This window comes from Aphidius gifuensis, linkage group LG6, assembly GCF_014905175.1.
Source record: "Aphidius gifuensis isolate YNYX2018 linkage group LG6, ASM1490517v1, whole genome shotgun sequence".
In the NCBI taxonomy this organism is placed as follows: domain Eukaryota; kingdom Metazoa; phylum Arthropoda; class Insecta; order Hymenoptera; family Braconidae; genus Aphidius; species Aphidius gifuensis.
Genome location: NC_057793.1, coordinates 5,098,354 through 5,115,990, shown reverse-complemented (window position 1 = coordinate 5,115,990; position 17,637 = coordinate 5,098,354). Strand labels below are relative to the sequence as shown.

General features: G+C 26.1%; 1 protein-coding gene across 1 annotated transcript in view; it reads right to left on the bottom strand.

Moving 5' to 3' along the window:
- LOC122858998 overlaps positions 1-17,637 on the bottom strand; it is a 48,231-nt gene that overhangs the window by 16,908 nt on the left and 13,686 nt on the right. Inside the window, exons 2-3 of the mRNA XM_044162309.1 lie at positions 2,370-2,581; positions 1,673-1,808 (exon numbers count right to left, since the gene is read on the bottom strand). Coding sequence (XP_044018244.1) covers positions 1,673-1,808; positions 2,370-2,581 — 348 coding nt within the window. The remainder of the gene's footprint in view (positions 1-1,672; positions 1,809-2,369; positions 2,582-17,637) is intronic.

The window sequence follows — 17,637 nt, the reverse complement described above, 5'->3', positions numbered from 1 at the left end:
TTATTGGTAAACACAAACTGAGAACATAATTTTTTCATTAAGATACTTCTTGTTTCTTCTATGTTTTATAATTTTTTTTCTCTTTTGTTTATTATTATTATCATTATTTAAATTTGATATTCCTTTGCAGCAATACAGATATTATGTTAGCATTGAATATATATATTTATTTATCTTCAAGACTTTGGTACGCGCTAGGAACTTATCCAATTTTCGACACGGCCAAGTTGAGGCGTAGAGCCGCGTGTGCAGGTTTTTGGATTTTGGCCTAGAATTGGATGTGAAACGAGCCAGCAGTTATGCTTTTTTCGTGCTCTGGCACTTGTATTGATATCAAAATATTCTATTTTTTTTCTCTTAATTTATCTCTTATCCTTCATGTTACATTATAATTTTTTTTTTATTTTTTCATTCTACGCTTCATCCCCTTTTTCTGCACGTTTTCAATTCTATAAAAAATAAGTTAATTTAAATTTTTTTTTTTTTTCGTTTTTAAATTGTATTCTAAAAGAGATGAGCTCATCGTCATGTATGTATGTATATGTATGAACAAGTAATTTTATGTTTTGCGGTGAATTAAATTCGTTATTTGAACAGTATGTTGGAGAATCCCAGTATGATTACACCATCTGAACGTCCACTAGATATTTCCGCTCATGTACCACAACTGATGAATTCAATATGTTATATGCTTCACGTAACTTTGATTTAGTTCAGAATTAGAGTTTCATTTTAGTTAGTTTTGGAATATCATTGAATTGAATATTGAGGATCAAGTGATGTATGAAAAATAATTAAAACTAAATATTTTTTAATTTTCGTAAATTTTTTTTTTTCAAATAATCAAGAGAGTGTGTATTTTGCCAATTCATAGTTTGAATAAATAAACTTGAAATTTACTTGACAGTATAGTTGATCAATCAAACTGAATTTCAGTTGGTGATTACGTTTTTAAAACTTTATTTTACATGTATTACTATGCCCAATGCAAGTGTTACATGAAAAATAAATTTGCTCAATTTACTCAAGTTAAAATTATTTTTATTTAATGATATTTATTTATTTTTTTTTCTGTTATTTTATATTTTATCCATCACTTGATACTTTATGTATTTCTATGATTTTTTTTGTTTTAAAATTCAATCATGGTGAATTCATACAGCGTGTCTATTGGATGTTGAAAAAAAAGGAAAAAAAAAATGATACAAGATTGTCCTAGATGTGAATTCATCCCCCTGTGGTTAATGTGGTTGCCACCCAATGTTGTGGTGTTGCATAAAATAAAAAAACTCAATGGCTTTCGTGATCCTTTGAAAAGCTCTTATACAGTCTTGTTTTCTGTCTCATCTATTATCTATTATCATCCTTCTTTCTGTCCATTTCGACATTTATCTATCTAGAATAAAGGTATGTAATCTGACAGTGATGCAACACTGTATATACCAATACTTAATTAACGGTTCAGTAATGTAATCTTCATCAGTTTTGTTGTTGTATGCTTTCCTCATATAAACAACTTTCAAAGTTGGCCTTAATATATATACATATACCATAATTAGCCAACATGTAACAGCACATTAAAATTATAATTTCGTGATGTGATGTATGTTAAGATACCTTAAAATCAAAACTTTAATCTTAAAAGCAAAAAAATATAATAACATTAACTTACAAACAATTGTAATTTTCTTGATGGCTTGTTCTGTTGAAAATGTTGGCTCATCAACAGTGACTTCACATGAAAAATTTCCACTCAATCCAAAATCAACATTTGTTATTGTCACTTGACTTTGATTTGAATTTTTGTCCTGTAAACAAATAAATAATTAATCATTTCAATTGATTGATGTTTGTTGTATTTATTTAATTTTTTTTATTTGTATTAAATCTGTTGTATATTTAAAAACTATTTATGCTTTATTTTATCTGTATATATCAGTTTGGGTAACAGTAAAACAAGTATCTATATTTGTTGAAGCATTTATGAATAGTGACATTTCAAACTGATAGAAAATAATCCATAGAGAATATAACGTTTACAAATTGTATAACAAATAACAATTTCATTTGGATATAGCACTGCCACTACGTGTACAATACAAATTCTGGATAAAAAAAAATATTAATTCAACATTTATCTTGATTTTGTATATATTGAAAATTTGGAAAATTTAACTGTAATTTAATTTGAAATATTTATTTATTTATTTATCTTTTATATATATTTTCAGTTGCATTTGTAAATTATTTATATGAATATTCATTGATAAATATAATTTGTGATAAATTTGTATAATTAATTGTTTAAAATTAAGAGCATTACTATTTATTTTTTTTAAATTATGTATTTTAAATTGATGTCAACTTACATCAACATTAATTCCTGTTATGTTAAATTTTTTAGTTGCAGGATGTTCACTTGGTGAATATCGATAGAATTCACGTGTACCACGATACCACTTCAAAGAATATATAAGTTCATTGGCATCAAGTATATAGTGACATCGTAGAGTAGCTTGCTGACCACGTTCAACCAACTCTGGTACTACATCCAGTGTCACATTTCGTAAGCATCGTACTCCTAGAAAAAGAAGAATAAAAAAATTATAAGGTAAGTGAAAAAAGCCGTAATAATATGAGATAACAAAAGAACAATTATTTTTTTTTTTTATTACAAGACCAAAGAAAAAAGATGTATGTTGAAGAGAACACAATTAAAACAAAAAAAAATATTTCGTAAATATTAATTATAATAAAAATAATAATAAAATAGTAATTAACTTGACGAACAGAGGCGACAATATATTGAGTCTAGTGTGCATCATTATTCTACCTTGGGTCACAACAAGTGCAAGAGTAGTTAAAATGAAAAAAATTTAAAAAAACTTTATAAAAAGTAGACGAAAAGCTGATTTCACGTCAGCGAGAAATTGCAATTTTGGCAAATGACTTTCTTGATGGTGTTGAATAACAATGATTCGTATGTAACCTCGGTTTTATATGTTCTCTCTGTGGTCTATGACCCATTTAACCACTACAACAAATGTCAACGCGTGACTTTTCCCTATCATATCCATTCGGATTATCGACATATTTATATTCAACTGTACAAACACACACACAATCCGCTGAGCCGAAAAATATTGAAACACGCTGATATAGAGCTTTTTTTTTTTTTTTTAATTCAGATAAATCACTGTTATTTATTATTGACATAAAAAAAGAAAAAAATAATACTATGAACATTATTTTTCAAGGTTTCATTAGATAAATAATTTTTAAATGAATTTTTTTTATTACAAATATTCTTCAAATTTCAATTTTTTTAACTTTTTTTTTTTTTTTCCTTTTTCTCTACTCGTTGAATACTCAAACAACTTATTACCTCAAAAGTGCAAGTCATTACAATAATTAAGTGCACTGAAAAACTTGACTCTTAAAAACTTTGATGGAAAAAAAAAAAAATAAAATAAAAATTACTTATACTTTAGATTTCATGCTGAAAAATCGATTATAGTTTTTAAAACACTAATTTTTTTTTTTTTTTTCTCATTTCTTTTAGAATATACTTTTTTTTTTTTTTTTAATTTGTAAGCATGGATAAAGCTGCTTTTGCAATATTTTTTTAATAAAAAGTCAGATATAAATTTATATCTTGTTCAATAAAATAAAATAATAATAAAAAAAAGTATTACAAAGTTTGCTAAAAACTTGTAAGTTGTATATCTAATTAGAATTTTCTATATATTTTATTTTTTTTTTAATTTTTCAATTTAATTTTAATTTTTTTTTTCTGTTCTATGTGATTGTTACGTTGCTCATCTAAAATAATATATAGTCTTTTGCGTGAACTTTAACGTAGTTTAATAGGATATTTTTTTTGCCGCCAATTGCTTTTCCTCTTGAAAATAATAAAACTTTTAGGACTTATGAATCAGTGATGCCAGAGATGAATGAAAAGTTTTAATAACCGTTTCCTTACAAAATTCACGATACACCTTGATTTTACAAGTTTACGTCAAACGTTTGGGACTCATTCAAAGTCATTACAAACTCGTATATTTTATTATCAGTATTTTTTTTTTTTTTTTTTTGTAAATTTACACACTAATAAAAAACAAATGCACTGATAAAGAAACTAAAATTATTATAATTTATTTTAATAAAAAAAGTTTCAAAGATTATATAACAAGTGTATTTATAAATGCAAACAAATTTTTCAAAGCGATAGATATTTAAAAGTTTCAACTTTAATTAATTAGTGGTTTCATATATGAAACGAATAATTATAACTGGTAATAATTTAAAAATAACTCAGTTTGTCATATATATGAAAGTAAAAAAAAAAACTAGATGTTTACTTTTCATCTATAACGCATGAATTTTATATTTCTTGTTTTCATTCATTAGCAGAAAAATTAATTGAGCATATTTTTATTTATCCAACACATTTATTTGAAATTTTCACATAATATTATTACTTCTTTACGTAAAAAAATTTGTCTCTTAAAAAAGAGAGAAATAAAAAAAGAAAAACAATTTTTGTTTTATTTTTTTGTAAATAAAATTTACGATAGTTTGTAGAAAAAGTATTTTATGAGTTTATATTGTACGTGTTTGTGTACTTAACCCAGGTGCCCGCATTTGCAACGTTCTGGTTTAAACTACCCTTAAAGTACTTATACATATCGTGAAACTCCATTACTTACAGAATTTTTGGTTATCTTCTTGGACAATATATAACGAGCCAATATTGGAAAATTATCTATCCCTGATTACAACAGGCAATTGTTGTGTAAAAATTACAAATATATTTAATAAAATACACAAATAAATAAATAAAATAATAACAGCAGCACATCATCAGTTATCTACAATTATTACGCGTCATTGAATTCCAGTTGTCGTGTTTCACTCGTATGTTATAAAAAAAAAAAACATTCAGAGAAAATAACATTCATATAGAATTTATATCATTTGTATGCAGCACGAAAACACTGACAGAAGGTGTGAAGGAGCATCGTGTCTCTTGCACGCGATTCGAATAAATACGTATATAAGTAAGCATCTCGAAATAAATTTATGCGTATATGTCATCTGTAAATATATGTATATTCCTAATTATACACTCAATTAGAGAAAAAGTAAAAAAAACAAAAAGACAAATGCATTTTTAATTTTTTCATATAAAAAAATTATCATTATTATTATTATTATTGTTACTATAATAATAAAAATGAATAAACAAGTTTTTATTTTAAATTATAAAAATTAAAATAATATATATATTTTCCAATTTTTGTTTACAAACTTTATTGTAAAAAATATAGTCTGCACAAAATGTTAAAATAACAGTAAAACTATATATAAATTTCCCTTTTTTTTTAATATAAATTTTTTTTTTATAACTTGTTCAGTATATATGTATATATTGTATCCTGAGAATTTGAGGATTGCAAGATGGGGAATGAGCTCCCAGAAACTTGAAACTTCCGCACTGCAGCGACTTTTGTAGACCATTGAAATACTATATGTATAAGGCTCGAATTGAAAAAGGACAAAAAATTTAAAATGACATATATATATATTGTAAAAGAAGATAGAAAAAAACAAAAAATAAAAATAAACGAATAAAATAACTAAAAATGAAAAACAAACAAAATGAAAAACCTCGATTTTTCTTATAACTTCAGCAACTTAAGTCTTCTAGTTTCTGCTCTTCAAACTACGATGAAACTATTGCATTTTCTTATGACCAGTGAACCAGAAAAAGTCCCAACAACCCTTTGTTCAGCACACTTATGTCAGTGCTTATTTCTACGACCAGTATATATTCCTTCTGTTCTCTTTCTCTTACCCTTTTATTTTTATATATACACATAACATATACTAAACTCCCGAGGGCCCATTTTTTTTTTTTTCTTACTCTATTTATTTTATTTTTTTTTTGTTCTATTCCATCGTTTTGTCATACTATATATTTTATCTCTTTTAAACTCGGCCTTCGTCACTCTTGTCTCTCTACAGAGAAAAAAATAAATAAAAAAATACGTTTGGATAAAAGGCGGAATTCATTTAGTTTTAAAAAACGTCTTGGCATTTGCCAAAAGAAGACCTCTCAAAGGGTCTCAATGTATGTATACACTTAAGTATTTCCAAGTCTCCAGACGAATTGAAAGAATAGCGTAACTTCAATATTTAGTATACACACACAAAGAGAATGAATTGAAATAAATATCAACTGAGACAAAAAAAAAAAAAATAATAAAAACGAACAAAACCCAAAAGAAAAGATATTTGGTGAAAAATAATGTTTTTTTATTATTTTTATTTATTTATATATTTTTTTCAATTTATTTTTATTTTCAAAAAAAATTTATTATATGTGTAGTTGAATATTTTTTTCAACAACCTCATCTTTATTTTCTATCAACATTCAACGAGATTCATCGTTTGGAAATTTCTTGAATATACCGTAATATTGATGCTCCAGTGAGTGGGTTGATATGAGAGGGGAAGAAAATATCTCTGCTCATTGAGAAAAAAAAAAAAAATGAATTCCAATATTATATAATGCTGTCGATATAGATGTACAATTCGACGATCATTGAGTTTATATAGCGGTTTATTTTTATATAAAAATTTGTCATGCGTTATGCTTTAAACGTAACAAATTTTTCAAAAAAAAAAAAAAAAACGATACAAAAAAATAAGCTTGTATGAATAAATAAAAAAAAAACCCAAAGATAAATAACATTATACTAGAATTCTTTAAAATTATTTACAATATCTTTTCAATATTATGAAAAATATATTTTTCAATTACATGATAAATTGTATTATCAAAAATTGAGAATGAATCGGAGAGAATTAATGCGAATAAACAACCATCACGACAAATGTAATTTGAATTCTGGAGATTTTTAAACAACAGCATGGATTTATCATTGAAATTTCCAGCTCCTTTGGTTTTGCAAGAAAATAAAAATAGAAACAAAAGATAAAACTGAAAAAGTAGATAATTTATGGCAAGCTTTTTGCTTAATTAACAAACATGAACCACTGAAGAATGAAAATCAAAACGAACATAGGTAAAAATAAAAAAAAAGAAATTCCTTTTTCAATATCCCTCGTGAATGCGTCTGTTATTTCGTCTGAGGCGTCACATTTGCGTCCATTCACCTGCTTCCACATCTTTGTTTTTTTTTTTTTTTTATTCCCCCCATATATAGAAAAAAAAAAAAAAAATTAATAAAAAAAACCCAAGAGTGAGCAGAAACAATAAATTATGATAAAACATAAAACAATGAAAATAATAATGATAAAAAAAAAAAAAATCAGCATGAACGAGCTCAACTGCGGACGCAATCATGCGTAAAAATTTTGTTTTTCTCTACAAGTTTTATAGGTATAATTATGTATAAAATGTCAGCATGTAAAATAACACAAAATACATATGCACTCTATGCTCTGATCATTTTTTTGTTATGAGAAACGAAATAAAACTTCCAAAACAATGGAAAAAAAAGAATAATAAAAACGAAAATTATCTGGAAATTTCAAAGTGTATAATGATGAATATTTTCAACTAAAAAGTCAACTTGGTAGTGAGAATAACATGCTGATATTTGTGATTTCAATGAAACATACAAAGTAAAACTAGTAATTTCTCTAATGTTTAAAACCAAGTTGAAACTCACTCAGCATTAATGAATAAGTTTGTTATGTTATTTATGTATTACATGTGTTATACAAAACCTGTGTTTCAATGAGTCAAACAAGTTTTGTAGTGAATTACGTGTTGGACACATTAAGATAATTATAATGCTACAAATATTTTGAATTTGTGCCAAGTAACATCTTGGTACTCGTTTGCTTATAATCTCAATCATACATTGGCTTAATAATAATAATAATAATGAAACATATATGTGTGTAACCTAGTTAATGTTATTAAATTATATTTATATGTAAATTTTGGAGTGGTGAATGATCAAAAGCAAAGCAATCAGGGGCTGAATTTGAAATTAATAGCATACTGTCGACTTTTCCGGTGATGAAACCATGCACATATCAAAATTACATGCTTCGAGTAGAATAACAAATATATATATTATAAAACAAACGATTGATTAGGACAAAACACGCAATGTTTTTCAATTTAGTAGAATTTATTTTTCTTTTTTTTTTTGTTAAGTCAATTGAATTCTTATCTAAAATTTAATTTGTTAACTTTTTTTATTCATTTAATTTTATCTTCTTATGTCTTTTTTAATTTTTGAATTTATTATTTATTCTTTCAGTTTAATAAATTTTACAGTTGAATATTTTCATTTAAATAATAATAAAGTTTAAGAAAATTTATAAATTTGTAAAGTACTACTTACAAGTTTACTAAATTTACTTGTTCAGTGTAAGTCAAGCATTTGTATTATAATTTCTCAACTGTTGTGAATAATAATAAGCTCAATTTTGGTGGATAATAAACTTATGTTACAAAAGCTGCCTGAAGTGATGATTATATTCAATCAATGTTATTCAATCACTCAACAGCCAAATAATACACGACCAATTAGAGAGATAGAAAAAAAAGTTGTTTTTCATTTATTACAAATGAAAAATATATATATACATATTCCAAAAAATTTCATCAACGAATTGTAAACAAAATTTCATTAGTTTCCATTAGTCAATTCCATTAATTTTTTTTGTAAATTTGTAATTCGTTGATTTATATCAGTATTTATAAAATTAATATTTAATTAATAAAAAAAAAAATAAATCAATTTATTAATCCATTTATCTCTTGCTATCGTAAAAATCTATATTCAGAATATAAAAAAAAAAACCCAGAACCAATAGAAAAAATTTAAATTGTAAAACAGTTTAATTAAAAAATATATTATCTAAAATTAAATTATAATAGACAAATATTTACATGGTTTTTTTATTTTGAGTATTATAATATTAAATGAAATTATTACTCGGTATATACATTAACACGAACCAGCTATAGAGTGACATGGGTTGATTTGCTTGTTGTGAATGAGTACAACGTATATGAACATGTAAAGACTTCTTAGAAAAGATGAAAAAAAATATGGGGTGCACGTATGAGAAAAGCTTGCGGCTGCGCATGTACATGGTCTTAAAGAGAATAAGGGTTCACTTCACCTTGTTGTCACAAGCACTGCTGTGGGGTAAAATAGAGTATATATATAGTAGTTATATAGTAGATGATGAAGAAAAGAGTATAGACTACTCAATATCATTGTAAAAAAGAAGACAGAAAAATAAATGAGGTAAATGAGAACGAGAAAGACTTGAATCAAGCTCGTTATACTGACTTTGGTATACTTGATGGGTAGAAAAGAGCTGATTCTCATGAAATTTAAAAAATACGTTTTAACTATATATTACTATACTGAAATTTGTCCTTTTTTATTACAATTGCAAGTCATGCATATTATTTTCATTACTATTATTATTTTAATTTTTTTTTCTTACTTTATGGTATTATTTTAGGGTTTTTTAAAGTACAACATAAAGTCTTTAAAAAATCTAAAATAAAGTTCAAACTATTTTATGACTATTTTTTTATTTTTTCGATTCTTTTTTTTTTTTTTTTTTGGTTGGATAAAGTTTTTAAAATTGCAGGCGTTGGGCACCTCACGCTTTAGTTTGAAATTCACTTTTCTTTGTATATATACAAGTTGAGTTCAACTGACCAGGTCGAATTGAATCGTTTGAAAAACTTGCAAGTAATTGCTTTCAGCGCACTAGACCGCAAATTCAGTTTATTCGAGTTTAATGAAATATCACAAAAAAAAAAAAAAAAAAAGATCTTCAAATGATAAAAAATTTATGATTTCTACATATAAATCAAAATCAACACGTAATTATTTTTATAGCATTTTTAAAGTGGACTTTATCATATATGTATTTTAAAAATATTAAAACGAGTGACATAGTTTGTTACATGTAGAAAAATTTAAAATGATTTTTTTTTTTATTTCTCATGTTGTTATGTATACATAGTTCTTGTTCGTTAAGACTCACGAAACTCAAAAACATGATAAGAGGTACATGCCTTGACCGCATTATATTCTTCAGACTTATACACATTGTATGGTTAAAGCTATCGTTATAACGACCAGGCGTAGACCAAACTCTCAGAGTTTCTGAAAACTCGGTCGAGCTGTATATAGCTCCCTTAACAGTTGTATGAAGTGGATAACTCTAGTACACTTTTGCGACCACTGTACAGTTCAAAAGTGGTGTGTTTCCATCAACGAAATATAACTAACCAATTGTTAGAGTTATCTACGCTTTCGCACTCGAGTATTATGAACAAACAATTTTTAACTAATTTATTTTTTTTTTTTTTTCATTTATAAAGTTCACTTATATAAAATAATTTTAAAAATTAAATATTTTTTTTTTATGTTTTTAATTATTCAATTATAATTACAAAAGCTTTAAATATGTCATTATAAATTCGATGTAAATTTAGTTTATATTTTCCAGCAATAGCGGGTGTATAAATTTATAATACATGTACTAAACCGCACTCGAATCTTGAATATGTACTTTGGGTGTATATTGCGTATTTAGGTAAACCGGAATAGCTATAAATTAATAATTAAAATACACAATACGTTGTATAATCAAAAAAAATATTATTTGATAAAGAAAAAATATAATAACAAACAGTGTTAATATTTGATTAAAAATAAAGATATTTGACAATGCAATTGGATTTTGACCCTTGGCCAATTATTTTTCCCTCCAATCCTGAACGCTATAATCACTTTGGCAATTTATCACTGTCTTTTTATTTAATTAATGATGATTATTTATCATCCAAATCATTTCTGTTATTTTTATATTCATATAAAAAATTGCTTTAAATATACGAAAGAAAAAAAAAAAAAAAACGTTATTTAAAAATAGCTCTCTTAATATTTTTAAACGTTTATAAAACATTTAAATATTTTCATTTGAAAAAACCATCGTCTCGCGATAAAATTTCTAAAATACTAAATAAAATATATATATATTTCAATTACCATAAGTGTCAAGTGAAGATAAAATTTTTATAAAATGAAAATTCAGACAATTTTACAAAACGTATGTTAGCTCTTTTGTCGCAGTATGGTGGTAATATTTGGCCGGCTGGTCTTCGTCATTGGCGATGATAAAGTGTAAATTCCAACCGATGGTAGAGTGTGAGTCATACAAGCGACGAGAACAGAGTTGTATATATTCATATATATATATAAATATATTCGCTGTTCTCGCTTGTGCTAGTATATACAGTCTGGGCTTGCTGGTTTTAACGTTGATTTACGGTCACAAGTACAGTCGGCATATTCATACAATCTTTAGAGCACTATGTGCCACTGCACTCTACAGTCGAATGGCTATCCTTGTGTTTCATTGATCCTATACATCGTTTTGGTTGCACACACAATACCTCGACATGGCTAGTACGTGACCCAGATGCCCACTCTATACGAAGTAACTATTTTGGATTAAACGCATGTCTAGTCATCCGAATGATTAAGAGTGTATATGAGTTTATTGTATTTGTTATATATTTCATATATATATTTTTTTTTATACAATGTTTTTCAGTATATAATTTAATTTATTTATTTTTTTTTTGTTTTCAGTTATACAAATTATTATATTTTTATTCAAATAAATTTATTCAACTTCAATTCAATTTTTTTTTTAAACTTATTCATTTTTTTTTTTTTTTTTTGTATTCATTCATTTACTGACCATCAACATATTTATGATTATTTTTTTATTATGTTTCACACAGTAATTTTTAATCCCGTCACATCAACTATTTTAACTGCAATATTCATTCTGCCGGATGTTAATCCATAAATTTTTTTTTCCGCTATTTCTAATTCTCTAGAGAATACAGTGTTATACATAAATATTCATATGCGTTTATATTTGTTTTATTTTAAACTTTAATTTCCAACCAGTTTATAACAATAGACAAAAGTTATATTTATACTTGAATCATCACACACACCATACGCTTAGCATATGCTCACTGCGTTTTGTTTGACTTTTGTATTCATGACCCTTTGAAGATTAAAACCTTGGATAGTGTCAAAACTGAGCAAAAAATAAATAAAAAAAGTGTTGGTTTTTCGCTCGAAGAAACCAAGTGCCCTATGGCGATGAAGCTTGCAAAAAGCTACAACTTTTAAAGGGTGCGGTAAAAAAAGCGCATGTACTTAACGGGATGTATTGCCCTTTTTTTTTTTTTTTAATCTATTTTTTTATTCTTTTTATTTGCATTTCCTATATCCTTTTACATTTTATACAATGTAAAAAAAATTGGAAAAAATGGTTGTGTATAAAGAAAAAAAAAAAAAGGTCTCATTAAATAGAAAATGAAGGGAAACGAGGTATAATGTAAGCTAAGTGAATTGTTAACCTTTTTTCAATTAAAGTTTCAACATCGTATGAATTATATGTTTATCTTTTCATATAAAATAAAAGTACATAAAGGAAATGAGAATATGAAAATTCACTGTGTCAGTTATTTAAAAAATCATTTTATATTTTTTTATTTTCTCAATTGACGTATGATATTTATTTTTATACGGCCTTATTGTTAGACTGAAAATCAAACTTTCATTAAATGAAAATCCTAATGGTATAATGAAGGGCTAGTGAGCTTGTTACAATGAGACGATTTTTATTCTCGCTGACGTATTATACTCTCTTTTCCTTTTCCGATTTTTTTTTTTTTTTCCATTTCAACCCTCGTAATTTCTGGTCCGAGTTTCCGCACTGCGGGACAAACTTTTTTTTTTTTCAATGCTTTATATTGGTTAAAAAAAATAAATAAAATGAAAAAAATAATCACCGAGAGTTATGAAGCGAGAGTGAATAGCCAGCGTCATATGAAAGAATATGCGTGGACATGTATACAGTAAGTGTCACTCTCGATGCATATTTTTTCTCTCTACTTTGATATTACGAAGCATGAAGTGGAAATAAAAATAAAAAAAAAATTGTCAATGGTTATTCAAAGCGATAGTTCCATACTCGTCAGAGGCAACTTTTAATTACGCAAATTGAAGTGTTTTAGTTCTTATTTGAATTAAAAGCAAAAAAAAAAAATTGATAAAAGTCCAAAGTTCAAGTAACTTGAATATAATTTTATATAAAAATCTACAAAGATGTTGTAATAAATTAGAGTATTAAAATATACCCCTTAGTATAAATGGATAGTTTTCCTCAGTTGCATTCAAATGACAATTTTCAATTTCAAGTTAGGGTTTCACTGGTCGAAAATAAAAGCGAGTTTGCCAATATTTTTTCAACTTCTGGTGTGCGCATTCGCTTGATGATAGTTCCAACTTCTCTTTGCCATTTCTATGGCATATCCTCTAACGATAAAGAACAATCCATCTTCTCTCTGATTCACCCTACAGTCGTTTGAATCGTTTTTCTACTCTTCCAAACCCGTTCTTTGCTCAAAAAAAAAAAAAGTAGTGAAAGAAAAAGATGACGAAAAAACCCGCATCAAAAGAACTTTCCGACAAAATCTTCGCTAACAATAAAATAAAAATAATATAAAGTTTAAACTTCCAATTGGAATGGAAATATATATATGAATAGTCCACGTGTGCACTTCCTAGTTGTCCTTCTGCATAAAAAAAAAAAAAAAATACTTATGTGAATCTAAAAAATATATTTTCTTTTTCTGGTTTTTATTTATTACTAAATTTCCATATTATCATTTTTACTATTATTTATTTTTATGTGTAATATACATGTACGTGCATGTCCCACAAAGTAATTTTATATCTACAAAATAAAAAAAATAAGAGATAAGTTATATATATATAAATTTAAAGTAAAATACAGCATGTATGTGTTTGAATTTTTTTATAATATAAAAGTCTTATTTTCATTTGTAGCATTTACGTATTATTTGAGTCATCTGTTTTTTAGTTTTATTTTTCTCAGCTTCCTTAGGGTTTACTTCATTTTATTTAATTTTTTGATTTTATTTGCTTTCTCTCGTCTGATCGTATTTCTCGGCTGATCTAGGATTATGGAAGGGAGAACCCGAAGAATAAATTCGATTCGCAGTTCTACAGAAAATTCAACAGTGAGAAAAGGCAATCGCGTCAGATCCCGTGCCACTAGTTTCTTTCACTTAGTTTCGTAATATTTCTTTTTTCCTATTTTTATTGCATTTTTTTTTCCCTCTATTACTTTTGTATAAGAACCCCATTGGCATGAAGCTATATCTACCACTATTCGTGTACTCAATATTACAGCTTTATATAAGTATATCTACGCTCCACACACAACGATTTTTCTATCAGCTTGCACGGAGATTTTACTTTCTTGAATCCCATTTTGTAATCTTCATACAAAACTTGCCAAGAAAAACATCTCACTATACCAGATTTTAGAGTAGAACTTTGAGTCCAAGTAGACGTAAAATTCTAATTGATTCATCATTACAAATTCAGATTCTTTATAAACTAAGTCAAAAGAAAATTATTTATTTATATTTTTATATTTTTTCTTTACATCCACAGCTTAGCCACATTTATATTCAATAGGTATTTTATATATATATGAAATTGTATTTAGATATCTAATGAAACGAAAGAATAAAAAAAAAAAAATAAAAAAAATCGTTATATAAAAGTTTATCAACCTGACCCGAGGCTTGAAAAGCAGGGTCAATGCATACATTAACCATGCCAGTATGTCGTTAATTTATTTTTTATTTTTTATCTAGTTTATAAAGTTTTGATTAAAATATACAAAATTTATGTAACACAATTATATCGATTTCTATTAAAAATTTAATTATACGTATATATAAAAACCATATACAGTTTAAAATAAAAATTAATTTCAAAGGGATAAAAAAAAAATAAAATAAAAACGTTAAAAAAAAAATTATTATATTAAATAATTTGTGTCGTAATTAGTTGACAATTTTCCAATGATATCAATGGGAGCATAAAGGAAAAAAAAAAAAGAAAAAAAAAGCTAATAAAAATAAATAAAAAAAAGCTAATTACCGGTGTGCTTGGTAAGTTGAATTTTACAAGGCACTCTTTTGGTTTTCTAATTAAAATGTAGATCATGACACTGTGCGAGCGAGTGTTTCTATCATAGTAGTATGTTACATTTCATATATGGCACATTATTGCTGGGTGTGGAGGTGGAGATTAAAATCTAATAACCTAATGGCCAGTAGTGCTACACTATAATTGAGTAAGTCATATATTTTCTAGATATATTAGTTCATGCGTATGTATTAGCAGGTGACTGCACGTGATGGTAGTTGAGTCATTAAGATAATACGTGTATATAAAATACTTCATCAAATTAATTGCAAAATAAATACACCTGCTCACACACAGTAATATAAAAGTATTATTATAATTTTTTTTTTATTTATATTTATCTGCTTGTTTATTAATGTATTTTTATATTATCTGTATTTCATAAAATATTAATAAATCACTAAAAACATATGAGGACTGTATACTGTAGCATTTTGAATGATACATTTATTACATTAAATATATAACATTTTCATTAATCTTGGGGGTGAGGTATTTTTTTTTTATTTTATTTATTTATTTTATATTATTATTCTTTGCCTCCCCTTTTTCACATTTCTTATTTTTCTTTCACTATTTATTTTGCCAATTTTGTTGGCACGCCTGGGGAAAAAGAAAATTGCACGGTTAAAGTCTCAAGAGAGGTTTGGCCCTCTTCAAAATAAAGAAACTGGCTGAGACCAAGAGACGAAAGAAAAAGGGACAAGGAAAACCATTGAGCCATTGGAGAATGGGACGGAAAGTCATTTATTAGATCTCAGAGAATGTGTACTTCTAGATCAGTAATACAGCCAGGTCAGGAAAATAAAGTCAGTTGAATTGAGAAAGTGGTTATTTCAATTGAACGAGCCAATGCAATCCAAGGGTGAAAAAGGGGGTTTATAAAATAAAGAAAAAATTTTAAATGAATAAAATGAAAAATGATAATAAAATATGAAAGAAATTTTTTATTTTTTTCTTTATCATTTTATTCATTGTACATGAACACAATGAAGAACATGATTTAAAATAAATGCTATTAAATAAAAAAAAAAAATTATATTACGAGATGAGATATTTACGATTTGTAGATTGGAATTTTAAGAAAAGAAAAAAGAAAATTAAAAAAAAATCTTGGCATTGCTTGGTATAAATATAATACGATCAAAGTTTAACAGAATGAATGAAAAATTGGATGATGAGTATAAAAATAAAGAATAAAATTTATAAATAAATAGAGAGCTTGTTAATTAACTGGTTCAGAATAAATTGACCATTTTGTTTTTTGATACTGAAGCCAAATGAAAGAGGTGTGGTAGTTTTTTTTTCTTTTTTCACAATGCACGATCTTTCACAATTTTTTTTTTCCCCAGTATTTTACAATATTACATGTATATATACTTGAATACACTATAGTGAAGAAGATCGATCGATGTGTTACCTGATTTCGTTATCGGAAAACATTTTCTCGGTATTTCCATCTGACGATCTCTCGCAGAGAAAAATAATAAAACATGAGAGAAAAAAAGAAAAAAAAAAACCAAGATAAAAAGTAATAAAAAGAATTCTTTAATATAAAAAGCACGTAGGTGTAAAAAAAATAAAATAACATAAAAAATAAATAAATAAATGAATATACATCGATAGTAGTAAAATTGTTGTCGTGAAAATGTGCACTGTAGCTATATAGCTTAGGAATGAAAATAAAAAAAAAAAAAATAGAAAGGATGAAGTAAAAAAAAAAAAAGTAACGCGAAGTAATCTGAGAACGATGGCCGACATAAATAAATCACAAAGGGGTGGCTTATAAAATAGGTATAGAAAAAAAATGCAATGGAGCAGTTTGGTGAGGTTGAGAAGTGAGCTAAGCGAACGGTATAAGGCTGCATAAGGGGTGGAAAATCGACAAGTACACACTCTCGTTTTTCTGATAGAGAACCTCGAGTGGACAGCGAATAAGAAAATAAATAAGAAAAAAAAAAAGATATTAAAAAGAATTTTGTCTCCTACGGTCAACGAAGAATTATATTCACTGCGCGTTCACCAGATTCTTCTTGTCGTTGAAAATCGTCTGCAGGAATTTACTATCTATTTTTCATTATTTTATTTATGTCGATACATTTACTTGAAAAATAAAAAAAATTACACAATTATTATTATTCGACCAGTAAATTACATTATCACAATTATTATTTTTCTTTTATTTTTATAATCACGAGCACATTGGCGCGCTACGCGCGCCTGTATCTATACCTTCTAAAAGGTTCATTGTTCATTGATTTTATAAACACAAGTATTATCATAAAAAAAAAAAAGAATGAATAAATTGACGAAAAATTTTTTCAATTTATTTATTTACACATAAAAAACACATAATTCGCACAAAATTTTAAGCCCAATTGCATCGAGATCCGATGATTATTAAAAAAGTTGTGCTAGCTTAATATGTCAATTTTTGAAAAAAAAATATAGAAAATATTTAAAAAAATTTTATACCACTCATGCATTGTCTTCACAACATAAA